General features: G+C 41.5%; 1 protein-coding gene across 4 annotated transcripts in view; it reads left to right on the top strand.

Moving 5' to 3' along the window:
- The window catches only part of LOC141133303 (beta-1,3-galactosyltransferase 2-like), a 480268-nt gene extending 452566 nt beyond the window's left edge, over window positions 1-27702 (top strand). For 3 of the 4 annotated variants that reach the window (XM_073622588.1, XM_073622586.1, XM_073622589.1), the window contains one exon: window positions 25855-27702. In XM_073622588.1, coding sequence (XP_073478689.1) covers window positions 25863-26894 — 1032 coding nt within the window. In that variant the 5' untranslated portion in view covers window positions 25855-25862 and the 3' untranslated portion in view covers window positions 26895-27702. Of the gene's footprint in view, window positions 1-1929; window positions 2496-25854 lie in introns of those variants that run through there. The other variant, XM_073622587.1, reaches the window with a different exon arrangement.
- The last annotated feature ends 209 nt before the right edge of the window (window positions 27703-27911 follow it).

The following is a 27911-nucleotide window of genomic DNA, read 5'->3' as shown; positions in this document are numbered from 1 at the left end:
TCATTTAAGATTATCATTATTCTACTTTATAATTCATATTTCAAATACATTTTTAGATCATAATATGATACAAATAGGTTTTAAAGGGTAACTCCACTTTCGTGGGGAAAAAAAAGCAAATAAAGAAAAAATAATATAGCACATATAATTGCGACACTAATCATATTGTAATTGAATGTTATTGAAAATTACCTTTCCTTTTCAATCTGCAGCCACTGTAATTTTCTGAGAATGCATTGCAATATGGCTACCTGGAGTTGTTCTGTACACAGAGTGTGTACTGACCAGTCCCCAGAAACATAATTTCCTGCTTGTGTGATTGGCTCACCAATTTTCTCAGTCTGCCTAAGATACAAGTCAGATTTCAGGCATCCCCTGCAACAAAAATTTCATTTTTGGAGAGATACTTTTAATAGGAGCAAGTCTAAAGGGATGCAGGCCCAGCAGATTTCCTCATTAGTGCCCTGCAGCTGCACACCTGACAGTTAATTATAAAAAACACTCCTATTAGACCCACTCAATACAGAGGTACAGACAAACACACAGAATAACAAAGGGTAGGAATCTGCAACAAAGGTTGTTATTATCCTTGCAATGTACATCGATCACCCAGAGGGGAATGTTTTTTTCTCAACAAAAGTGGAGTTACACTTTAAGCAATTTATAATACGTATTTTGTGATTATTATTCTTTCAAATCATCCGTATACAATATATAAACAGGAATTGATGTCACATAGAGGAAGGCGGTGTCTTACACCTAATGGAATTGGTTGCTTCTCATTGGCTTATGCGAGAAGAGGCACTTGCTCCTCGAACATAAATTTGTTCATTTGAAACCGGAGGTGATGTCCCTGATGACGCCCTGGGGGACGGGCGAAATGCATTGACATACTTCCGGTTTCGTAAATCATTGACGCACATCTGTCTTCCGTGGACGCACCCGGATCTCTGCACTGATGCCTGTTTAAACCAGCTATTTTGTAAGTGGCGCTTGGACTGCGCAATCCTTTACATGTTAAATGGCAATTCACTATTAGTTCCTTCTTTGTTTACCATCTTTTGAGCATGGTCGATTTACTTTGAATGTCCCCAAGAATTTTATGGAGAAGCTTTGGAAAATTTATTCACTATATAGCAGATCATACAGATCATAGCGCTTTTGATCCCAGACTGCAAGCCTGAGGGTCCATCATTTTTGGTGAGTGGGGTCACAAGAGGGGAGTGTGGCACTCAACACTTGAAAAAAATATTTTTTGGAGCACATATGCACTTTATTTGGAGCACTCAGCACTTTGCAAATAGACTGTGCTCATTCATTTATTAATTGTTATATGGATCTTTTTTGCTTGTATATCACTGCCAATGTTTATTGATTTAGGCACTTTATTCATCTGCACTTTAATAAGTTGTAGGTTAGCACTATATATTCTGCAAGCGCTGTTTATACATATATTTATCTATTAACGTTACTTTGCGGTAAAACCAAGGAAGCTTAGACTTCTGTAGTGTATCAATGCTTTACTAAACAGAAAAGCTATCTCTGGCCCAGGTAAGTAGGGTGCATGCCTTCCCCTCCTGGACACCGGAAACCTTTGCAGCCTTACTCTTCCTAAATGGTGTACGCAGCATTTTCCCTCCAGCTTCAGTTCAGAGCTTTTAGTGCAAATTCAGACAACAAACTAAACAGTTACTCAACTTAGAGATGGAATCAAGATGTAATGTTCTTCATAGTTCTTTTCTCCAACTCAAAATGTCTGCAAAGTTCTCCAGCTTCTGGCAGCCATGTCTTGCCTCTTTTTTGTCTTTCAAAATCCAACTCCTTTTTCTGCCCACATGCTTGTTCAAAACCTAACCCCCCCCCCAAGCTCCTCTACCTCATATACCGTAAAGAGCTTCCTCTGAGACCAGTCCAACTGGTACATTTGCATATCAATGGGGAGAGCCTTAGCTTATAATAACATATGGCCTAAAAAAATCTAACTCCATAGTTGTTTTGCTCTAAAAAATCACATTCAATCTGAAAAGGACATGGTGAAACAAACAACTACAGTACTTCCTTAGAGCAAATAAAGACAAGTTCATCCAGCTTGAGCCGGTACATTAGGCACATTTTACTCATTACTCCAAGTAGCGCGAGGGACACCTTTACACAAAAAAAAAGTCATATAAAAACAAACAATGCGCTTCGGAGGCAACACCACTACCCCTTCTGGAATCTCTGCACTATTGGAGTCTCTTTCTTTCCCCCTTTCTTGGATAATCCATTGAACGTTGTGGAAGTGGTTATTCATTGGTGTGCAGCTCCTGTCTCCTTGGTTACTCATCGGTGCGCAGCACCTGTCTCCTGTCAGTGTCAGTGTGCTATGGAAGGAACTCCACATTTGATGCCAGCCGGTCATCCGTGAGGGAAGTCCGTGAGTCCTCAGCAGTGTCCCTGTCGTTTCTACTAAGCCTGATTTGACCCCCCTGAGAAGGGTGGTCGCAGGTTTTCTGGTAAGCCTCCATTGTTTATTGAAAGGTGACAGGCAGCACAAGTGGTGGAGAACACGGACCCAGGGTCCTGTACTGGAAATCTTTTCGTTTTGGACACTTTCACTTATGAATTTTTTGTTGTCACTATTTGTGTTTTAATATGCACATATTTTTTCTAAATGCAATCATCACGGATGGACTATTTTTCACTGGATGTTTTTTTTTGTATTTGATCACGATTATTTATGATATTATTACATTATTGTAATCATACATGTTACATACAATTGTAATACTGGTTTATTATCTGGCGCTGCACTTTTATGCCCCGTACACACGGTCGGACATTGATCGGACATTCCGACAACAAAATCCTAGGATTTTTTCCGACGGATGTTGGCTCAAACTTGTCTTGCATACACACAGTCAAAGTTGTCGGAAAATCCAATCGTTCTGAATGCGGTGACATAAAACACGTACGTTGGGACTATAAACGGGGCAGTAGCCAATAGCTTTCATCTCTTTATTTATTCTGAGCATGCGTGGCACTTTGTGCGTCGGATTTGTGTACACACGATCGGAAATTCCGACAACGGATTTTGTTGTCAGAAAATTTTATAGCCTGCTCTCAAACTTTGTGTGTCGGAAAATCCGATGGAAAATGTGTGATAGAGCCTACACATGGTCGGAATTTCTGACAACAAGGTCCTATCACACATTTTCCGTTGGAAAATCAGACCGTGTGTACGGGGCATTACTCTTACATTTATCTATTTGTGCCCTATATTGGGGTTATAGTGCCTAGCTGCAGGATATCCTTCACGGCTTTTTCAATAATTTATTGTATGCTCTTTATTTTTTCACGCACCTAGCGCAATTCCTTCTTTTTATTCTGTTACACGTTTTTTTTTGTGTCCATGTTAAGCTGCAACATTCCTTTGATCAGGGTTAACCATGTCCTTGGCAGTCTGTGGAAAGAAAATCCCAGATGATAAAGTCTCTTGTTCTCTTGGTCATAAGGAAATGCTCAGATGAAAGTCCACTCTAATTCAGCCACCATCAGGAAATCATCCACATCTTGCTCAGGCTCTCTTCTGGTCTGCCTCCTCCCATCTAGCCTGGTCATCTGCTCTGCCTGTTCCACCTCTCGATGCTCAGTGCCCAAAAAGAGTAAGAGACAAAGCAGATTATATGTTCCTTCCAACCTCCAAAAGTGATAGCTCACTGCTCACATTTCTCTATCTCCCCAGTTCTAACTGCAAAACTATTGTAGGGTGCCTACTGTTGCCTTGTAACACTTTAATGGAAAGGTATTGATTTCCAATGGAAAGAATAAACTTGCATGTCTCTCTGTGCTGTCCTGGGAACACAGGTCTCCTGTTGTCCAGTCTTCACAGCATGACACATTCTAGCAAAATGCCTCCCATCACAACAAAGCCCTTAATGTAACTGAATCTACGATTCCCAACCACTTGCTTTTACGTCGTAAGCAATTCTGGCGTAGGAATCTCATCCATTTCCTCTCTAGGGACCCCCACCTTAAGTAAATCAGTCCACCTGTGTCTCCTGGAGACCATAGGCCTTGCCTTCTTGTTATCTGACTCAACTTGGCCATCTTTATTTGAATTTCCAGCTTCCCACTTATGGGAAGTAACAGTGGCACGTGTCCTACTTCTGCTTACAGGCTTAGGGCCTTTGTCCTTTGTTAGGGCATCATTAGACTTGTTTATGAGGGCTGCACACCTCTCATTCAAATCTTCAGCTCTGCCTGCCGTGGTTTAAATACAGTTTGACGTCACTGCAGGTTTAACTTTGAGTGTCCTACCTTCTAAATCCTTTTGCCTTGCTTGCAGTGTCTTCCAAATACTTGGACGCCACTGCAAACTGCTCCTTTAGCAAGTCTATTTCTAACTCTGCCTCTTTTCGGATTAAAAATGTAGAGCATGCAGGAAGTGCATACCAAACACAGCAACTGTCCACATCTCTCCCTTACTGAACCCAAGACTTTTGAGACTAAAATCTGAGGAAAGATCAGAGTCCATCCCCCCAAGCTCTGTTCAAAGGAGAAGCATACCTAGCCAGCTCCCTTGCAACAGATATCCACTGACTATCTCTGGCCCAGGTAAGAAAGGCGCATGCCTTCTCCTCCTGGACACCAGAAACCTTTGCAGCCTTACTCTTCCTAAACAGTGTACGCAGCATTTTCCCTCCAACACAAGCAACAAAACAGACCACAGAAAACAGGTCTGCTTCAGTTTAGCTTTTAGCGCGAATCCAGGCCACAAGCCCCCAAATTATTTGCTTGCGTCTATTTATTAAGGTTACTTTGCGGTAAAACTAAGGAAATTTAGACTTCTGTAGCGTATCAATGCTTTACTAAACAGAAAAGCTGCACATACAACTCCACAAAACACAATTCATAGCTTACAAAACATGCCTACAATATGCACAAGCCAATTATCCTTTCTAGCAAAATAAGCATGTACAAAATGTATGAAATAAGTAAACTAAACAGTTACGCAACTTAGAGATGGAATCGAGATGTAATGTCCTTCGTGGTTCTTTTCTCCAACTCAAAATGTCTCCAAAGTTCTCCAGCTTCTGGCAGCCTTGTCTCGCCTCTTATTTTTCTGCCCACATGCTTGTTTCAAAACCTAATCCCCTCCCCCTAAGCTCCTCTACCTCATATCCTGTAAAGAGCTTCCTTTGACCAGTCCAACTAGTACACTTGCATATCAATGGGGAGAGTCTTAGCTTGTAACAACATATGGTCTAAAAATCTAACTCCATATCATTGCTATAAAGTCACTACAAATAGCCATAGCAACAGTTTGTCACAACATACTTCCTCAAATTCTCTATTTGCGACATACTCTCCCCATCCACATCCTGACCTCCCTCCTGAATTCGGTCAACAGCACATTTCTACAATTTATATAGGCCCATAAACCCCCAAGACTTAACGTGACTGTAAACAAAATAATAAACATGTTATAGTTACCTGGTCTGTGCAAAGGTATAGCACAGAACAGTCCCTTTCCTTCTTTTCTAGGGTCCCCTACAGGCGTTCATCACATCTCCTTCCTTTCCAAGTGCCCCCATAGCACACAACTTACTGAGAGCACTCATGCGGGTGCACTCAGCCCTGCCCTCTGTTCCCTCCTCACAGGATGTGAGCGACAGCAGCGGGGGCCCATGGCTCCCATTACTGCCTCTGTGTCCTGTGAGAGCAGGAGAAGAGGCTAGCGGGGCTGCTGGGGAGGACAGCGCTAGATCGAGAGCGATAACAGGTAAATGTTTAGGTAAGGGGGAGGCAATATCTCTTCTGCAATACAATAAACTTACCTGCCTGTTCACAATCCTCTGCAGAATGTACACAGAGCTGGGCATGCACAACTACGTTTACATTTCGGCACAGTGGATTTTATGGCAGCAAAGATATCTGGAATGGATGGAAAATAATAATGGAAGTAAGCATGTGAATGTAATAACATCGACTGATTATTAATCATTAACTAGTTTGGAGCAAATGTCAACAAAATGTCAAGATCCTAGAATAGAAGACTTGGTGGGAGGACAAACTTTCTCACTTCCTCTGAACCCTTCCCAAGGCACAAAACTTTACACTTCCTAACTGTGTTAGGACTGCAAGCATACACAGGGTGCCGTGAAGAGGCCTTGAAGCTTATGCATGCGTTTGCAAATGCGTGCTAACTAAACCCCTGTTTTTAACGCAGACTGTTGGACAAGTTCATTTGGTCAGTTGGCAGACTGGTTGGTGAGTTGAGGTATGGAATGTTCTGTTTTTGTCTTTCATGTGATAGCCCTTCCATGTGCTCCTTGCTGTGAAGGCCAGTTATAGGTGGGGGCAGGGGCCATTTGTTTGTTACTGGTGTAAAATATGGTCCGAGGACACACTGTACACCTTTGCTGCCATTGTGCTCTTGCTGGGTGTCCAGTGTGCTCCTGTTCCTTTAAGGGCGATTGGGCTGCCTCCAGGCCCACCTGCCCCTCATCTATCCATTTAATGCATGTGCTTCCATTGTGGAGACACTTATAAATTCATTAGGGTTAGGACTGCAAGCATACACAGGGTGCCGTAAAGAGGCCTTGCAGCTTATACATGCAATCGCAATAATAAAACCAAAAACTCTGCGCTTGCTCAGTGATTTAGCAGCTAACACAACAAATAGAAATTTTGCTCAAAATAACAGGTGTAACAAAGTGTAGCGCTGTGGTACCAAATTAAATAACCATAATAAGTAGTGAAATCGTGTTTCGCGTCACTAGACTTCATCTGGGGTCAAGATGAAGTCTAGTGAGACGAAACGTGTTGGGAGGACTCCACTTCCGCCATAATTTTATACTAAGCGCTTTTTTAAACTACTTAAATGTAAGTGTTTTACTTTTATTAAATATTTCCTTGTTTACGGAATTACGCTATGTGGCCCCTTTTCTATCTCTTATGGGCCATTTCCCTGGATGTATAACCACCCATATGGAGAAGATCCTCCTGTGAAGGCTTCCAGGACCCCAATTACTGTCGGCTCCCAAGGCTCTTCCTCCATTGCCGGTGGGCAATATAAGCTGGTTTGACCCATAGAGCCGGTGGGTTCAATTTTTTCTGGTAAGCCTCCATTTCACTTTGGTGGCGGTATTATCACATTGACATTTTCACCTTTCATCTACTATATTGGTTATTCACATGGTGATCAGAACTGCTTCATTTCAAAATGGACTATGATTAATCATCATACATGATTCATATTTAGAGATCATTAGAGACTTTATTTTTATTATATTTTTCTCACTGTACTGTAAAGGCAATACTCCTTTATTGTATTTCACTACTTATTATGGTTATTTTAATTTGGTACCACGGCACTACACTTTGTTACACCAACCAATCGCAATAGCTGCCTGATCTGATTCTGTAAACTGATTTTGAATCTAGCTATTTATTGTATATCTCAGAGCAGATGGAGAGCGAAACTGCATAGGGGGCCCCAAGAAAAGTTTTGCCCAGGGTCCAATCAATATTAAAGACGGTCCTGGATACAGTTGTAATCATCCACCTTTCAGGGCATTTTTTTTTTTGTACACGCTGTTACAAATGTTACTACACATAGTTGTATACTTGATGCTTTTAAATGTGCATCTTGATAAAGGTTTCATGGACTCTGATCTGCTCCTCCCTAAGAGACCTATATGCTTTCAAATACACAGAAGTCGATAAATAGTTTCATCGTCATATCTTTGACATTCTTTACCCCATTGTCATGTTAATTACATTGATTGTGAATGTTGTCTTTATGTACTACTGCACAGCACTATTACAGGTGAGAATATCTGTTCTGCTTTTCTATACTCTAATACTCTAGCATACAGATTTTACTTTGGTACATCTATCTTTTCTCTTTTTTCGTCTCTCTACCTCATCCAGTTACACCTTCTTGCTGTTGTCAATCTGTGTGTGTATCTGTGTCCTTTTTTATTTTTGTTTATTTTGCTTAGAAAGTATTTCGTCCTCTAGCAAAAGCATTGCATTTATTGGTAAAGTACAGCGTACATATTTAGTTATTGTAAACAAAAACTCACCCAAGCTCTACTGTATGTTTATTTGAGGATGAGCTGAATAACGGTGCTCAGGCCATTGTGTCCCATACATCAAAATTGCAAAAAAAAAGAATGCCAGCGACTCGATTGCTTCTTCTTAAATCTTTATTGAGCACAAACAGCAGTGTGACATCAAAACGCTAACATGTTTAGGCAAGAGCCTTCCTCATAGCATACAGATTTACAATAAAATCAAGTTTATATAGGAAAAGGTGTCCATTCCTCCAAAAAGGGGGGGCGGTACAATCCAATTGAAAATCAATTAACAATTAAAATCATGTGAGGTTGGTAGAACCAGAGAAAAGGGGGGAGGGAAAGAATGGAAACAGACTGAAAACTCTAGGGCAAACAATTATTAACCCCCTGTGGAATCAAATGATATTATTTTAAAAACAAGTTCTCATCCATTCTACTGTTCATTCCACTAGGAAATCGAGTATTCAATCTGTGTATCCACTAGAGCTGTACGATTCTGGCAAAAATGAGAATCACAATTTTTTTGCTTAGAAGGTAGATCACGATTCTCTCACAATTCTCACGGCGTAACATCATCTTTCACATTAAAACAAAAAAAAAATTGGGCTAACTTTACTGTTTCATTTTTTTTTTTTTTTTTATTAATTGAAGTGTAGTTTTTCCCCAAAAATTGCGTTTGAAAGACCGCTGGGCAAATACAGTGTAACATAAAATATTGCAGCAATTGCCATTTTATTCCCTAGGGTCTCTGCTAAAATATATATAAAGTTTGGGGGTTCCAAGTAATTTTCTAGCAAAAAATATTGATTTTAACTTAAGAAACAAGTGTCAGAAAAAGATTTAGACTTTAAGTGGTTAAACTTCCCGCATTTACACGTTGTTAAACACTTGGCAGACTGCCCGGATTTTTTCTTTTGACAGCTGAGTGAGCAGATAAGTCTCTCCACTATATGAAAGAATCGACAAACTCTGCAATAGAGATCGTCAGGGGGGCTTTTTTTAACGATTTTTAACGATTAATTGTGCAGCTCTAGTATCCACCACACCTCCTGCTGAAGTAGGGTATGGTTTATCCCCCCCCAACAGATCTTCTCACCTGTTCCAGACCGCAAAAAGAAAAAGACCCCAGATTACCACCATGAACTGTTCTAAATTGTTTAGATACATTTGAAATATTTTTTTGCATTGCTATTTAAAGTGTCATTGTAATGTTCTGATATTCTAATATGTAGATTGCGGATAGTGCATCCCACATACTCTACTTTACAAGTACTGCAATCAATTAAGTAGACAATCATTTTTGAGTTATAATTTATAAAACTTTTTACTTGATATGTTCTACCTGTTGAAAAAAGACATAACAGACTTGCTTTTTCTGTGTCTTTTACACTGTTTACAGGTGTTATAACCACAGGGATAAGAGCCCACTGTCACCAACCATGAAATGGAAGGGGAAGTGGAATGAAATAGAGAAGGTGAAAGCATAGTACCCAAAGTAGGAGCTTTCCTACTGGAAAAGCTGCACCCCGTCTTAAAATATGATGCAAAGTTTTATCTGCATATCGGACAGGGAGGCAGTGTTTTATGACAGAAACAAACTGATTGTATTGTTGTGAGTAAGTGGTCACAAAGTGAACACCTCTCCTCCCACTGGACCGTGCCTTCTTACTGATAGAAGAGGAATTCCCAATCAGATCACCACGTTCTCTATTTTCTGCCAATCTTCTGCCTCTATCTATTAATCTCTTCAGCCCTGGAAGATTTTACCCCCTTTCTGACCAGAGCACTTTTTGCGATTCGGCACTGTGTCGCTTTAACTGACAATTGCGCGGTTGTGCAACATTGCACCCAAACAAAATTGATGTCATTTTTTTCCCCCACATATAGAGCTTTCTTTTGGTGGTATTTGATCGCCTCTGCGTTTTTTTATTTTTTGCGCTATAAACTAAAAAAGCGACAATTTTGAAAAAAACGCAATATTTTTTACTTTTTGCTATAATAAATATCCCCCAAAAATATATTTAAAAAAACATTTTTTTCCTCAGTTTAGGCCGATGTGTATTCTTCTACATATTTTTGGTAAAAAAAAAAAAGGTAAAAATAGGTAAAAAAATTGCAATAAGCATATATTGATTGGTTTGTGCAAAGGTTATAGCGTCTACAAAATAGGGGACAGTTTTATGGCTTTTTTGTTATTATTTTTTTTACTAGTAATGGCGGCGATCTGCTATTTTTATTGGGACTGCGACATTATGGCGGACACATCGGACAATTTTGACACATTTCTGGGACCATTGGAAATTTTACAGCGATCAGTGCTATAAAAATGCATTGATTACTGTAAAAATGTCACTGGCAGTGAAGGGGTTAACCACTAGGGGGCAGTGAAGGGGTTAAGTGTGTCCTATTGTGTGTTCTAACTGAAGAGGGAGGGGACTGTGCAGGGGAGATGACAGATTGCTGTTTATACTCTGTATGAACAGACGATCTGTCTGTTCTCCCCTCAGAGAACCGGAAACGGTGTGTTTACACACACAGATCCCAGTTCTCCGTGTGTCCCCGAGTGATCGCGGGAGCCTGGTGGTGATCATGACCGCCGGGCACTCGCATTGGCTCCATGGTTGAGCAGGGGGCACGCGCCTCCTAGTGGCTGTCTATGTTACCGACATAACATGACGGAAATTCGCTCAGCCGAGCCATGTTGCCGCAGTACAACTGTGGCAGCTGGTCGGCAAGCGGTTAAATGTCCACTATATCCTTGCTCTCTCAACCTACTGGAAACAATGTTACATTCATTAACAAAATCCTTATCAGAGGGACAATTTCTTTATTTCGTTCCCCTTCCATTTCATGGTTGGGGACAGTGGGCTCCTATCCCTGTGGTTATAACACCTGTAAACAGTGTAAAAGACACAGAAACAGCAAGTCTGTTATGTATTTTTCAACAGGTATCCAGTAAAAAGTTTTATTGTAACTCAAAGATGATTGTCTACCTAATTGATTGCAATACTTGTAAAGTACAGTATGTGGGATGCACGATCCACAATCTATGTACTAGAATATCAGAACATTACAATGACACTTTAACCACTTCCCACCCAGCCACTGCATATGTACGGCCGGGTGGGCACTCTCTCCTTCTGAGTGGATGTTCAGGAAGGAGGGGGATCGCGCGCGCGGGCCCGTGCAGCGGCACGATCCCGATGCGCTCGTGTCACCCGGATACGGCGCATTTCAGATCGGCAGGAGGGCTCTATGATTGGCCCTCCTGATCACATGATGGCCATGTCCAATCACAGCCATCATGTGATGTAAACAGAGAGCTGGTTGCTAGGCGATCGGCTCTCCTCTCCTCACACATTAGTTGGTGAGGAGAGCGGATCACTGCAGCCGGCTGGTGATCAGTGAGTATGAGCTGTTTTTTACAGATTTTTACACACTGATCACCAGCACAGTAACACACAGTGTAAAACACAATGTCCCCAAAACACATGTCCCCAAAACACATGTCCCCAAGACACATGTCCCCCACATGTGTCCCAGTAAAATCACATGTCCCAATGATTATCTGCACACATATGTCCGTGATCACCTGCGCACATGTGTACATGATCATTTGCGTACATCTGTCTGTGATCACTCGAATCAATTATTATACACTTAACTGGATTTTTTTTTACCAAAGACATGTAGCAGATTACATTTTGGCTTAAATTTATGACAAAAATTCTATTTTATTGGATTTCTTTTATAATAGATTAAAGAAAATATTGTTTTTTTTTCCAAATTTCAGCTCTTTTTTCGCTTATCGCAAAAAATAAAAAACGGAGTCATGAATAAATACCACCAAAAGAAAGCTCTATTTGTGAAAAAAAAAATATAAAAAATGTATTTGATTACAGCGTAGCATTACAGCGCAATTGTCATTGAAAATGCGAGAGCGCTGAAAGCTGAAAATTGGCCTGGGAAGGAAGGGGGCGAAAGCGCCCAGTATTGATGGGGTTAAATACCCTACTTCAGTGGGAGGTGTGGTGGATACAGAGATGGAATACTCGATTTCCTAGTGGAATGAACAGTAGAATGGATCTGAACTTGTTTTTAAAATAATATCATTTGATTCCACAGGGGGGTAATAATTGTTTGCCCTAGAGTTTTCAGTCTGTGTTTCCATCCTTTCCATTCTTCCATGATTTTAATTGTTAATTGATTTTAAATTGGATTGTACCGCCCCCCCTTTTTGGAGAAATGGATAGACACGTGCAGAACGAAAACATTTGTTTCGTTTCGATTCAATTTATTTACATAGATTTGTTTAGTTAAATTGGTTTAATCTGTTTAATGTTTCGGAATTCATTTTATTTATTCTTATTTGAATCGATTAGAATTTGGATCTTTTCAAAAAGTTTTCAAATCACTTTTGAATCGTTTTTGAATTTGAATAGTTTTCAAATTCGAAAAGTTTTTAAATCCAAATAGTTTTGGAATCCGAATAGTTTTCCAGTTTCCAAAGAGAATAAAATAGGATAGAAAATAATGGAATGGGACAGAAAAAAATAGAATAGAATAGAAAATAATATAACAGGAAATAAAAGAATAGAATAAAATAGAGTAAAACAGAACAAAATAGGATAGAAAATAAAATAAAAGAATAGAATGGAAAAGAATAGAAAGGAATAGAATAATAAAAAAAAGAATAGAATTAAATAGATTATAACCATCTTCTGAAATTCGAATAGAATAAAAAAGAATGGAATTAAAAAAATAGCATAGAATAAAATAGAAATAATATAACCATTTTCCAAAATTCAATCAGAATCAATTCCAATTTGAATAGAATACAAATGAATAGAATATAATAGAAAATAACACAATTGTATAGAAAAAACAACAGAATAGAATAGAATACATTGAATATAACCATCTTCCTATTCTAATCTATTCTTTTCTACTCTATTCAAATTTGAATTGATTCTATTTGAATTTTGGGAAATGGTTATATTCTTTCTATTCTATTCTATTGTGTTTTTTTTAATTGTATTCTTTTTCTATTTGTTTATTCTATTCTATTCTTTTCTTTTCTATTTAAATTTTTTCTATTCAGATTTCGGAAGATGCTTATATTCTTTCTATTCTTTTTTTTTTATAAATTCTTTATTTAACAAGATAGAACACGCGGGTACAGAAAGCCCAATAGCATATAATACAATGACAGTTCAGGATATACATCACTTTATCTGTGAATACACAACCTTAAGAGCTCTGTGCTCAAAGTTAATAAAATGGAATAAAGGCAGGACGTATGTCTACTGAGTAGAGGACCTCCGTGTCCCGCATGGTCCCTTTAATTTTCTCGGCAATAGCCGTAATTTAAGGGATTGGCTAAAGGATTGAAGCCGGCTCTCACCGGCCCCTAGAAGTCATTATCCGGCACGAAAGGACCGCGATCAAAAACAGAAACAAAAGGAGCTGGAAAAAGGAGAGGGGGAGGAAGGGAAAATGGGGGGAGAAAGAAAGAGAAAAAAAAGGGGGGTGAAGGGGGAGGGGTGAGGGGGTGAATATTCCCCTGTCCGGTCATTTCCAATCCCCCAGGGAGAATTTTCAGTTATTCCCCTCAGGGGGGTTGGTTCACTAGCCGTCCGTATTCCTCGGAGTAGATGAACTCATGCCAAAAGTACCAATTTTTGGAGAATTTCTCATTTAAGCCTTTTTCCGTGGCCACCAAGTCCTCCATTGCATGTATGTCCGCTACTTTTTTCAACCATGTCGCCACCGTCGGAGGCTGGGTCTGCTTCCAATACAGTGGGATGTAGCTTTTTGCTGCCATGAGCAAGAAAGGCAATATAGATTTTCTGTAGCTCTTGATTAGGATCTCATGATGATGCAGAAGGAAGAATTCAGGGGACTCCGGCAAAACCTGGTCCGTGAACTTTTGGACGATGGGATGGACCTCGGCCCAAAAGGGTTGTATCAACCTGCATGACCAGAAAACATGGAGGAGGGTTTCAACTTCTTCCCCACATCTCCAACACAGGTCTGTGCTCTGGGGAAACATCTTGTGGATCCTTACTGGCGTGTAATACCACCGGGACAGCAATTTGTATCCCGTCTCTTGGTGTCTCGCACATACGGAAGTCTTGTGAGAAAAAAGGATGATCCGCTGAATCTGTTTGACTGTGAATTTAAGCCCCAGATCGCATTCCCACCTGTCAATGTAGGAAGGTCTGGTGTCCGTCTGTGGGGATACCAGAAGCTGGTATGTTAGTGAAATCGCGTGTCTCAGTGGAGACTGATCCAGGCAGAGCAATTCAAAGGGAGTTAGTTGCCTACCAAAAGCCTCTGGTGATGGTAAAGAACTAAGATAATGGGACAGTTGAATCTTTTGCCAGAAGGAGAGTCCCCTCAGTGCCGGGTCATCCATGATCTGCTGTCTATTTTTCCATTGTCCGTTGATGAGATAATGCCTGGCCTGTGATCTCTCATTTGGTTTCAGATCTTGGAATCTGGGATCCTTAAGTCCCGAAGTAAAGGCCGGGTTGCCCACTACTGGGGTGAGTGGAGAAGGAAGTGGTGCAAGAGACAGGTCTCGGAAAACTTTCTACGCTGTCCGGATTGTCACCCCTATTGTGGGGTGAGATAGTACCTGTTTTGGCAGAGGTTGCTGACACCAGGGCAGTTGGTCCAATTGGACCCCCGCTAAGGAGTTCTCTATTTGTACCCATTGTTTCAAGGTGGTGTGTCTGCTCCAGTCTAATATGCGAGTTAAATGGAAAGCTGTGTGGTAGAGAATGGCGTCAGGAAGGGCAATACCGCCACTCAATTTTGGAAGGCGGAGTATTGTTTGTGCCAAACGTGGAGGCTTACCAGCCCAGACAAATTGAGTTATCACTCTATTTACCGCTTTCAAGAAAGCGATAGGGATTTGTGTTGGAAGTGCCTGTAGATGATATAGGATTCTGGGCATAATGTTCATTTTCACTATGTTACAACGCCCGAACCAGGTAAAGAGACCATACTGCCATTCCTTCAGATCTTTTTTTATCGCTGTCAGGAGAGGGGGGAAATAGAGATGAAAAATACCCTCTGTCTTGCTGGGTAACTGGATACCCAAATATTTCATATGTGAAGTGGCCCATTTGAAAAGGAAGTCTGACTGGAGCAGTGTGGTTAGAGAGGATGGCAAATTAACATCGAGTGCTTCCGATTTCTGGTAGTTAATGCGGTATTGTGATAGTCCCTCATATGTTTTTAGTTTCTTAAGCAGGTTCAGGATGGACGCTAAGGGTTTAGTCAAGAAGAAGAGGAGATCATCCACGAAAGCAGCACCTTTTGGGGACAGGGTGGCATCCAGGCATATGCCTTCAATGTCTGAGTTATTTCTGAAAGATCTCAAAAAAGGTTCGAGGGTGAGAATAAAAATTAGTGGTGACAGAGGACACCCCTGTCTTGTCCCATCAATATGTTAAACGTTGACGAGAGATAGCCATTGACCTTGACCTGAGCTGAAGGACAGGAATATATGGCATATATCCAACTCATCATTCGGTCTTTCAAACCAATGCATCTTAGGGTTTCAAATAGGAAAGGCCAGCTCACCCTATCGAGCGCCTTTTCGGCGTCCGTCGAGAGGAGCAGCAGAGGGATCTTCCGTATTCTTGCTGCCTGAATCAGATTGATCGCCTTTGTTGTGTTGTCCTGCGCCTCTTTCGTCAGAACAAATCCTACTTTGTCGGAATGAATCAATAATGGGATCAAATTAATCAACCGCATAGAGAGGATTTTCGTGAAAATTTTTAAGTCAACATTTAATAGGGAAATTGGTCTATAATTTTGACAGCGTAATGGATCCTTCCCTTCTTTGGGTAAAACCACAAAGTGTGGGCTCTCAATGTGTCCCTGGGAAGGGTCTATTCTATTCACATTCAAATTGATTCTATTAGAATTTTGGGGAATGGTTCTATTCTTTCTATTCTATTCTATTGTTTTTTTTAAATCCTTTTCTTTTCTATTCTATTATAGTCTATTCTATTCTTTTTTCTATTCTCTTCTTTTTCTATTATTTTCTTATGAATTCAAATGTATTTCTTTTTGAAATTCGAATTTCAGAAGATTATATTCTTTCTATGCTATTATATTCTATTCTATTTGTTTCTATTATATTCTAGCCTATTCTTTTCTTTTATTTTCTATTCTATTTTGTTCTGTTTTACTCTATTATATTATATTCCTTTATTTTCTGTTTTATTCTTTTCTATTTTCTTTCTATGCTATTTTATTCTCTTTGGAAACTTGAAAGCTATTCAAATTCGAAAACTGTTTGAATTTGAAAACTATTCGAATTTGAAAACTCTTTGAATTCGAATTTTGTCTGAATTTATTTTTTTTCGTTATTTCGGATGTTTAAATTGTAATTCGGAAATTCGGATACATCCAAATTTCCAAAAAACTAAAATTCGCCCAAATTTCAATTTGGAACGAAACAAACCAAACATGTCTAGAAATGGACACCTTTTCCTATATAAACTTGATTTTATTGTAAATCTGTATGCTATGAGGAGGGCTTTTGCCGAAACATGTTAGCATTTGATGTCACACTGCTGTTTGTGCTCAATAAAGATTTAAGAAGAAGCAATCGAGTTGCGGGCATTCTTTTTGCAATATTTAGTTACTAGTGAAGTATAGATATACGTCAACCATACATTTTTATTATTTGCTCCCTTTTGGTCTGGTAAATATACCATTGAAAGTATTGTTCGATTTAAAAGCAAAAATACCTGTTGACCCTGCAAAAATCCAGTGAGCTCATAACTTCCTCTGTACTCTCCAGTGTTCTCTCAAATTAGGTTATTGGCTCTACCCAGTTCACCTCTGTGGTCTAGAGATATACTTGAGTCATATACTTCCTGTGGAGCAATACTGAGAAAATGTCCACACTGCGATGTATGTATTCCTCTTGGTTGTTCCCACAGTCCTCATAGTTTAAAAAGAATTGCTCACTCTACATGTTTCGTGACCTGAACTGTCGCTTCAATAATTCTAGTTCGAAAAACATACTTTAATTAGAATACAGTACACAATTTTTGTACCAAGATATAAGTGTGCATATGTATACAAAACTATACATGAACTCAATAGTTCAATAGTATGGTGCTTAAACAAAGAGTTTCAGCGCTCACCTACGCCAGGAGGATCGTGACCGCAAGACGGCCCCTTCCGAAAGGATGTGACAACTGGGGACACTGGTGCTGGTCGACAGCCACAGAATAGGCACATGTGTCAGGATGTGGGGATGTACAAGGTAACTGAACATAAAGAGCATTTGAAAAGTATTAACAATTACTTCAATTAAAATTAGAATTTGAATAAGCTATAATTCTAGGTCCCATACTCGCATATCAATTGATATGTAGCCACTACTGTTCACATCACCTTAAAACAGGTACTTTCCAGTGGTAGCTGGTGCTCAAAATTTTTGGGGGCGCAAACTTAAAAAAAAAAAAAAAAATCAATTGCAGCCTCACTGTGCCCATCAAACGCAGCTACTGTGCCCATTAATTGCCGCCACTGTGCCCATCAAATGCAGCCACTGTGCCCATCAAACGCAGCCACTGTGCCCATCAAACGGAGCCACTGTACCATCAAACACAGCCACTGTACCCATAAATTGCCATCACTGTGCCCATCAAATGCAGCCACTGTGCCCATCAAATGCAGCCACTGTGCCCATCAAACGCAGCCACTGTACCCATAAATTGCCACTACTGTGCCATCAAGCGCAGCCACTGTAACCATCAATTGCCGCTAGTGTGCCCCATCAATTGCCGCCAGTTTGCCCCATCAATTGCCGCCAGTTTGCCCCATCAAATTCTGCCAGTGTCCCCAAGCCCGGCACTTACCTGTCTCAGGTCAGCTTATTCCTCCACGCTCCTTCCAAGTCCTCGATGTCTTCTCCTGTCCTCTTCTGCTATGATTGGACACCTGATAGGCATCCAATCACAGCGCCTGTCACTTCAGCCAATCAGGTGACAGGTAACCAGACCCGGTGCATCTGATTGGCTGAGAGGCGGGTCAGTGTTAGGGAAGTGATTTATTTGATTCCTTAACACAGCACTACATAAGCAGATCCCCGGTGCCCAACAAGGGGCTGGACACCTTAATAGGGGGCGGCAGCGGCGACAATAGATAGATTCATGCAATGCATGAATCTATCTATTGAAGATTGATGGGTGCAGGAGAGAGGGGGCGGCGCTCCTGCACCCTCAATGGACGCACCCGCCACTGGTACTTTCCCAATCTATAGAAAAAAACATAGAGTTGGTCCTCCAAGGGTCTTTAACATGTGATGACACACTTAACAAGTAACTTGGGCTGAGAAAGAAAGATAACTGACAAACCAAAAAATATCTTAGTTCACTGATCCGAGATAGAGGGATTCAGTCGTGCGTGCGCTTACACAGAACATGTGCGCACATCCTACACCATCAAGCTTTTACATCCACTTCCACTTCCTAAAGGGCAGAGGAGACAGGGATGCTGTGAGGACAGGGAAGATATAAACACACACTGGTGCCAAAGTAACTACTTAGCTGATACCAGAGCATGGTGCATGGCAAAGTACCTGGAATTGCGGTGGTTCCGGGTCCCGAGTATGGGGCTGCCTATTTGCTGTTCCACGGGGTATGGTGGACACCTCCTTCCCTCAAAACCCCCAGGGAATGATGTCCTATCCAGGCTATTTGTATACCTCGACTGAGCTCGGTCAAACTGGCGTCTGACGGCACTCAGCCCGGCCGCTGGTGCACCGAGCCACTTGGGCCTGTACCATATATTTGAAACCACCCTTGTCAACTTCATTGTTTTGGAAGTGATACCTGAGGATCCGCATGGCGGCAACTGGGACAAACGCATTCTCCAGAAGGAGACATTCTGGATTGAGCGTCTTGAAGCGACAAAGCCACCGGGCATCAATGAGGTGCTATCATACCAGCCCTTCCTCTGAGGGACCTGTGCGATGGCTGCATTGACCCCTGGCTAAGCACTAACATCATATGATATATGTCGCCTACTGTCAATGCATTAAATTACAGAGACCACAGATGTGTATACATACTGCTGCTCTGACCGCTTTCAAACATACATGAGATTTTTCCTGCCTAAAAATCGCTAAATAGATCCAAACATGAAATGCCTTTTAAAGTCAATGTTCAATTAATGAGTACGTGTCAGTATAGCATTTATCCAACTTGTATTGGACTTCTAGATTTGAGCCATTTTACCTGCTAAGAATGTCATTTTCTGGCACGGTTACATTATATGGTGTATGTGTGTGTATGTGTGTGTGTGTGTATATATATATATATATATATATATATATATATATATATATATATATATACACAGTGGGGATGGAAAGTATTCAGACCCCCTTACATTTTTCACTCTTTGTTATATTGCAGCCATTTGCTAAAATCATTTAAGTTCATTTTTTTTCCTCATTAATGTACACACAGCACCTCATATTGACACAAAAACACAGAATTCTTGACATTTTTGCAGATTTATTAAAAAAGAAAAACTGAAATATCACATGGTATCACAAGTATTCAGACCTTTGCTCAGGATTTAGTAGATGCACCCATTTGATCTAATACAGCCATGAGTTTTTTGGGGAAAGATGCAACACGTTTTTCACACCTGGATATGGGGATCCTCTGCCATTCCTCCTTGCAGATCCTCTCCAGTTCTGTCAGGTTGGATGGTAAACGTTGGTGGACAGCCATTTTTAGGTCTCTCCAGAGATACTCAATTGGGTTTAAGTCAGGGCTCTGGCTGGGCCATTCAAGAACAGTCACAGAGTTGTTAGGAAGCCAATCCTTCGTTATTTTAGCTGTGTGCTTAGGGTCATTGTCTTGTTGGAAGGTAAACCTTCAGCCCAGTCTGAGGTCCTGAGCACTCTGGAGAAGGTTTTCCTCCGGGATATCCCTGTACTTGGCCGCATTCATCTTTCCCTCGATTGCAACCAGTCGTCCTGTCCCTGCAGCTGAAAAACGCCCCCACAGCATGATGCTGCCACCACCATGCTTCACTGTTGGGACTGTATTGGACAGCTGATGAGCAGTGCCTGGTTTTCTCCACACATACCGCTTGGAATTAAGGCCAAAAATTTCTATCCTGGTCTCATCAGACCAGAGAATCTTATTTCTCACCATCTTGGCGTCCTTCAGGTGTTTTTTAGCAAACTCCATGCAGGCTTTCATGTGTCTTGCACTGAGGAGAGGCTTCCGCCGGGCCATTCTGCCATAAACCCCAGACTGGTGGGGGGCTGCAGTGATGGTTGACTTTCTACAACTTTCTCCCATCTCCCGACTGCATCTCAGGAGCTCAGCCACAGTGATCTTTGGGTTCTTCTTTACCTTTCTCACCAAGGCTCTTCTCCCCCGATAGCTCAGTTTGGCCGGAAGGCCCGCTCTAGGAAGGGTTCTGGTCATCCCAAACGTCTTCCATTTAAGGATTATGGAGGCCACTGTGCTCTTAGGAATTAAGTGCAGCAGAATTTTTTTTGTAACCTTGGCCAGATCTGTGCCTTGCCACAATTTTGTCTCTGAGCTCTTCAGGCAGTTCCTTTGACCTCATGATTCTAATTTGCTCTGACATGCACTGTGAGCTGTAAGGTATTGTATAGACAGGTGTGTGGCTTTCCTAATCAAGTCCAATCAGTATAACCAAACACAGTTGGACTCAAATAAAGGTGTAGAACCATCTCAAGGATCATCAGAAGAAATGGACAGCACCTGAGTTAAATACATGAGTGTCACAGCAAAGGGTCTGAATAGTCTGAATACTTAGGACCATGTGATATTTCAGTTTTTCTTTTTTAATAAATCTGCAAAAATGTCAACAATTCTGTGTTTTTCTGTCAATATGGGGTGCTGTGTGTACATTAATGAGGAAAAAAAATGAACTTAAATGATTTTAGCAAATGGCTGCAATATAAAAAAGAGTGAAAAATTTATGGGGGTCTGAATACTTTCCGTCTCCACTGTGTATGTATATATGTGTATATATATATATATATATATATATATATATATATATATATATATTATATATAATGTGTGTTTCCCCTCATTTGTGACCAGGATTTCTGACCACAGTTCCTCCTTTGGCCACTGGGGGCATTAGCTGTGTGACGCCATGATCGGCATAGTCGAGATGTGTGGCCGCCCATGCCATTGGGGTTGCAGCCCACTCTCCCAGGTCATATTGACCTGGGACAGCCAGGGTTTGCATCCACCCACGGCAACCACAGAGACACTCTTCAACTTGTGTCTCCTAGGTTCACCGTGGCCACCGTGAACGGCAGGCACTGGGACCGGTGCTTGCATTGTTCTAGTGCACATCGGGAGGGGGGCTGAAGCCCAGAGTGGGCCCCAAAAAGCCCTGGGTCTCGGGCATTCACAATTCTATCATCAGCCCCAAGCCGGAGCGGAGACCGATCTGACTCTGAGCGTGGCCAAGTGACATAGCAAGTCCCGCCTTCTGGAGCCTGCAGCACCCATGATGGAAGTCCCACTGGTCCAATGCCGGGACCGCGGGACGTGTGACGTCCATTATATGCTACCAGATCAGATGAGACGAACGTGCCATTGCTTCAGTGCACATGTGCCTATGACATCAGCACACGCTGATACAGGGGATATCTCCTAAACCGTGCAGGTTTAGGAGATATCTGGGGTAGCTACAGGTAAACCTTATTATAGGCTTACCTGTAGTAAAAAGTGGTCTGTAAGGGTTTACAACCACTTTAAGGGTTCACTCTTTGGACATACGTCCAAAGAGCTCAATTTGTTATAGTGTTTATTTGACATCCTGAACACTGCTTTTATCTTTAGAGTTATTTGTTTGACTATGACAAGTTAACTGGTGTCATGATATAGCTTTAGTGTGGCCTTTACAACTACAGTGGCGAAAACATTTATTTGATCCCCCTGCTTATTTTGTAAGTTTTCCCAATTATAAAGAAATGAAGGGTCTATAATTGTTATCATAGGTGTATTTTAAATGATAGAGACAGAATATCAACCAGAAAATCCAGAAAATACACAGAATACAAATGTTATCAATTATCAATCGCCCTCGATCTGGAGCTTCATGCAAGATTTTGCCTCATGGGGTAAGGATGATCATGAGAAAAGTGAGGGATCAGCCCAGAACTACATGGCAGGAGCTTGTGAATGATCTCAAGGCAGTTGGGATCATAGTCACCAAACAAACCATTGGTAACAGACTGTTATGAGTCATAAGTCATGTATCCTGTCCCATGGCCTATAGAACAGGGAACAGGAAAGGACAAACCAAACCACAACTCTCTCTCTCTATATAGATAGATATATAGATAGATAGATAGATAGATAGATAGATAGATAGATAGATAGATAGATAGATAGATAGATAGATAGATAGATAGATAGATAGATAGATAGATAGATAGATAGATAGATAGATATGCTGTGCAAGCAGTTTTCTTGTACATTCTTGCAAAATTGCAGTTTCAAGCTTTAACCACTTGCGGACTGGGCAATAGCCGAAAGACGGCTACAGCGCGGTCGGATTATTCTGGGTTGACATCCGTGGGACCTCCTTTCAGAATGTTGCTCCCGTGCGCCCCCCAGGGCGTGCACCCAGGAACATCTGACCGCCAGATCACGGTAAATAGCCACTAATAGCGGCCGTTTACCACGTGATCGTTCTGTCAAATGACGGAGCGATCACTTGTAAACAAACCGGCGTCACGTCATGACGCGGGTTCCTCCCTCCCCTCTCTGTACCGATCAGTACAGTGTGAGGGGAGAGGGGGAGAGATTGCAGCAGCGCTGTGGGCTGGATGTTTAGTGCCCACAGCGCTGCTCTGTGCCAATAATATGCAATACTCTGAAACACTGTGCAATACTCTGCCAATACTCTGCAACACTGTGCAATACTCTGCAACACTGTGCAATACTCTGCCAATACTCTGCCAATACTTATTCGCTTACTTTACTTAAAAGACGTACCTATTTACTCACTCTCTAATGCCGCGTACACACGGGCGGACTTTCCGACGGACTTTTGACGGACTTCCGACGGACTTTTGAACAAACGGACTTGCCTACATACGATCACACCAAAGTCCGATGGATTCGTACATGATGACGTACGACCGGACTAAAATAAGGAAGTTGATAGCCGGTAGCCAATAGCTGCCCTAGCGTCGGTTTTCGTCCGTCGGACTAGCATACAGACGAGCGGATTTTTCGACCGGACTCGAGTCCATCGGACAAATTTGAAACATGTTCCAAATCTAAAGTCCGTCAGATTTTTGACCGAAAAAGTCCGCTGCAGGTCCGATGGAGCCCACACACGGTCGGATTTGCCGCCGTATTCGGTCCGTCGGACCAGTCCGGTCGAAAAGTCCGACCGTGTGTACACGGCATAAGAGTGCTTTGTTACACCCTACTGGCAAGGTCTTACTATTGTTAGTGTTACTGTTTGAACTTTTGTAAACAATATTACAATTTGATTTTCTGTAAACAGCACTCTGAAAAATTGTATATCTAGTGCACATGGACCTCCACCTGTCACTCTCACTATATCTTTGTAATATATATTCTTCAATAAATTCTATTGAAAAAAAATACACCTATGAAAAGAATTATAGACCCTTCATTTCTTTGTAATGGCCCGTACACACGATCGGACATTGATTAGACATTCCGACAACAAAATCCGTGGATTTTTTCCGACGGATGTTGGCTCAAACTTGTCTTGCATACACACAGTCACACAAAGTTGGTCGGAAATTCCGAACGTCAAGAACGCGGTGACGTACAACATGACGAGCCGAGAAAAATGAAGTTCAATAGCCAGTGCTGCTCTTCTGCTTGATTTCGAGCATGCGTGGAATTGTGTACACATGATCGGAATTTCGCAAACGGATTTTGTTGTCGGAAAATTTGAGAACCAGATCTCAAATTTTGTGCGCCGGAAATTCCCTTGGAAACTGTCCGATGGAGCCTACACACGGTCGGAATTTCCGACAACAAGCTTTGATCGCACATTTTACATCAGAAAGTCCGACCGTGTGTACGGGGCATAAGTGGGCAAACTTACAAAATCTGGAGGGGGATGAATCAATTTTTCCCCCACTGTATATACTGTGTGTGTGTGTGTGTGTGTGTATATATATATATATATATATACATATAAGAGTGGCGCTTGTGATCATGTCAAGCAAGATGTCCCTGGACCTGCTGCATGGTAGTGAGTGGGCGTTCCCCTAGTGCAAAGTGCTTTAATCAGTGATCCCTTGGCTTGTAAGTGTACAACACACTGGTTAAAGCTGATCTTTTTTATTATCGCTGAACATCATTAATTGTGATATGTTTTTGCCTATTTGTTTCAGCTTCTGTACCTTCTCTGTTTTCTTAAAGCATAGTCTCAAAAACGTGTCAGATTATGAGAATATTATACCCAAGTTGTTGTTATGATTACTTCCTTTAACACTTGTCTGTTATTTTAATTGAGGTGTTATAATATGTGACAATAAAAAATTCCCGGGGGTGTGAAAACACTCAATTTTTGTTGTATCTGCAGCAGGTTAGTCTATGTTTCAATGGGATGTGACCCTCAATTTTCTGGCCCGTCAGATACACCTCCTCCCCACCCCCTGGCTTTTGCTGTGGCTTACACAGGTACTGTCATTTCAGGCCTGGGAGCTCACCATCAACACCCCACCCAACCTCTACTGCTGTCTATGAGGACAGCATGTGGAGTTGCAGCTGACCACTCCACAGCACCACTTACCACCATGCTGCACCCCTCACCTCCCCCATCAGCACTATGCTTGCATTCCCCTTACCACCATGCCTGAAACCTAACCACTAACCTCCGGTCTTGCCACTGCACCTTCTCTCCTTCCTCTCCCCTGCTTTCACCACCTCTCCCACATGCCCCCGCTTAAAGTGGAACTAACAGGTGAATACTTTCCTGTCCAACAGTCCCTCGCTGGAAGCCTCTTCGTTGGCCAGCGGGGGATGGCGTCACTCTTGGGTTAGCACAGGAGCTGGTCATCACTGCACTCAGAGACCAGCCTGGCCTTGTAAGCTGAGCTGTGCAGCTCGATTTACTGCATCAGAGAAGACAGCAAGCAGCCATGTAGGGGCATTGTATTGCATAAGAGACGGTGCATGTCTCTTCTGCAATAGAAGCCTGCCTGCTCACTGTTTTTTACACCGGAACTTCAGTTCTCCTTTAACTCACCCTTGCACCAATACCCACCTCTGTAGTTGCTGCCACTTCACTGACGCATGCCTCAGCACTTGCAATCACTGTACCCATGCAGACTTCTATCCGCCAATGCAGTGATGTGCCCTTTTGTAGTCTGAGCACATTTTTGCTAGTTTCTTCTAAAGATAGATGGATGGATTTCATGAAAAGACAAAACTATTTGCCTTGATTCTTAAAATAGGTGTAAAACTGTAAAACCTATTTGTTTTTAAGCTAGACACTAAAAAGAAGAATTCTAGGTACTTTATGCATATTTTTACATAGTTACATTGGTCCGCTGTAGTGTTTAATGGTCCCGAATTTCATGTTACCCTATAGTCAGTTTGGTGAAAAGAACTGCTGAAGATGTGAAAATATGCTGTGCAAGACCTAAACATTTCATCTGGTGATGACCAAAAGCTAGGTTTGTATAAGTTATCCCTTTTGATTGCTTTTAATATTGTACATTTTTTTGTTTGTTTTCTAGATTCCATCATGATGAGGAAACTAAGTGCTTACCGACTTACAAAACTAGCTGTGATTATTGTAGGATTTTTGTGTTTCTTTGCTCTCTATCAAGGACAAAATGGCATCTTGGACAGCGTGCACTGGTTTTTCCACAGCTGGACTCTGCTTTCCTTCTCACACAGGATTATTATCTTGAACTCTTCATCTTCCACCATTGGCCATCCTATGGCTCCTCCATACCCTTACCCATATAAGTTCCTGATTAACCAGCCAGAGAAATGCCAGGGACGGAATCCATTCCTGGTCCTCTTGGTGACTGCTGAGAGCCACGATGTGATATCTAGAAAGATAATACGTGAAACCTGGGGAGATCTAAGCAACTATAAAGACATTGATATCATAAGGCTTTTCCTGATTGGACAACCACCTGTAATGACCAGTGCTGTACAAAGGCTGCTAGAGGAGGAGAGCGCTAGGTATGGTGACATTGTACAACAAGACTTTCTGGACACTTATACTAATTTAACTCTAAAAATTCTAATGGGGATGGAATGGGTAACAACATTCTGCTCCAATGCCAGCTATGTAATGAAGCTAGACAGTGATGTGTTTCTCAATGTAAACTACCTCGTCCATCATCTTTTACACCCGGAACTTCCAGCACGTAAAAATTATTTGACCGGATTTCTAGTCTCTTATACAGGACCTATAAGAGACAAAAAGAGCAAATGGTATGTACCAGAGGAACTTTACCCTGGAGACACCTATCCACCTTACCCTTCTGGTCCCGGTTATGTGTTCTCAGGAGATATGGCAAAAAAGATCTATCAGGTGGCTCAGGGAATCCCTATTATTAGCACTGAAGATGCCTATATAGGATTGTGTTTGTATAGACTGAACATTCCACCCACCAGGTCACCAAAAAACCTTTTTCATGGATATAAGATTGATTATGATGCCCGCACTTTTTGTAGTGTTGTCATAGTTCACCATTATGAGAGAGATCAATTACGAAATGTATGGTTAGACTTCTGGGATAAAAAAACATGGATTTGTTAAGTAACCAAAGACAAAAATAGGGGAGGAAGGAGAAATACTTTCTAAGGATAAGTCCTCCCAAAACAGACACCGGTAGGTTTGAAGATTGAATTTGGTAATCAGGAAGTTTTGCATGTCCTACTTGGGCTGGAGGCTAGGTGGAGACCAATTTGATCAAGAAGAAATCTACTTCAGCAGGCCTATACAACATTTGTTTGTCCATACACAGCCGCTCATGTGATTTTATCTTAAAGTACATCTCTGCCCTGACTATGGACATTAAAGTATGTATTTACATATTCTAAACAAGCATTAAAAGGGCCTCTGTAGCTAAAGGCACATCAAAGTTCACATTAGAGGCACTGCAATTACAGCTTCCTTCCTGTGGTAGCAGGGACTTGGAAGCCTGCTGGCCTTCTACTGTAAACAAACAGAAGGTTTAGCCTAGGGTAGGTGTAAATCTGAGGAATACTTATTCCTGCCGCCTGCAGGCTTTCTCCCTGCTGTACAACTTTTTGCACAAAGCCAAACCTTTTCCCTGGATGTGCGGCTTCCCCTAACATCATGTGCAATGCAGGACCGGCAGTTGACGGCCCACCCACATTGCTGGTGGGAGAGTGACGAAACTGATTAGCATTCCTCTGCTATGCACCCCTATAGAATAATCACACATTAAACCCTTGCTATCGAGGGGCACAGACTACTGAAATGTTATGGTTGGCTTGAGTTCAGCTTGAAGAATTTGACTTTTTATGGACAAGTGTACTTTAGGGTTTAGAGTTTCACACATGCTGTTATTGAAAGACCCATAAAGTTGTTCTAATCCTGATGAGGCTTACCTGTCTCCCCTTAAATGTATTGGGACTTTTTTTTTTACCAAAAAAATTTGTGAATCTATAATTTATCTAATCTCCAATTCTGCTGCTCTTTTCATTCTTGTCCATAAATACCAGAGGAAAGTCAGACATGCAAACTTGGCTCAGCTACTTACAGGAAATCTATATTTCCTAAACGTGAATGGTCACATTGGGCCATTTG

Source organism: Aquarana catesbeiana, linkage group LG03 (assembly GCF_042186555.1).
Source record: "Aquarana catesbeiana isolate 2022-GZ linkage group LG03, ASM4218655v1, whole genome shotgun sequence".
NCBI lineage: Eukaryota > Metazoa > Chordata > Amphibia > Anura > Ranidae > Aquarana > Aquarana catesbeiana.
The sequence above is the reverse complement of the archived record's forward strand: the minus strand, read 5'-3'. Positions and strand labels throughout refer to the sequence as shown.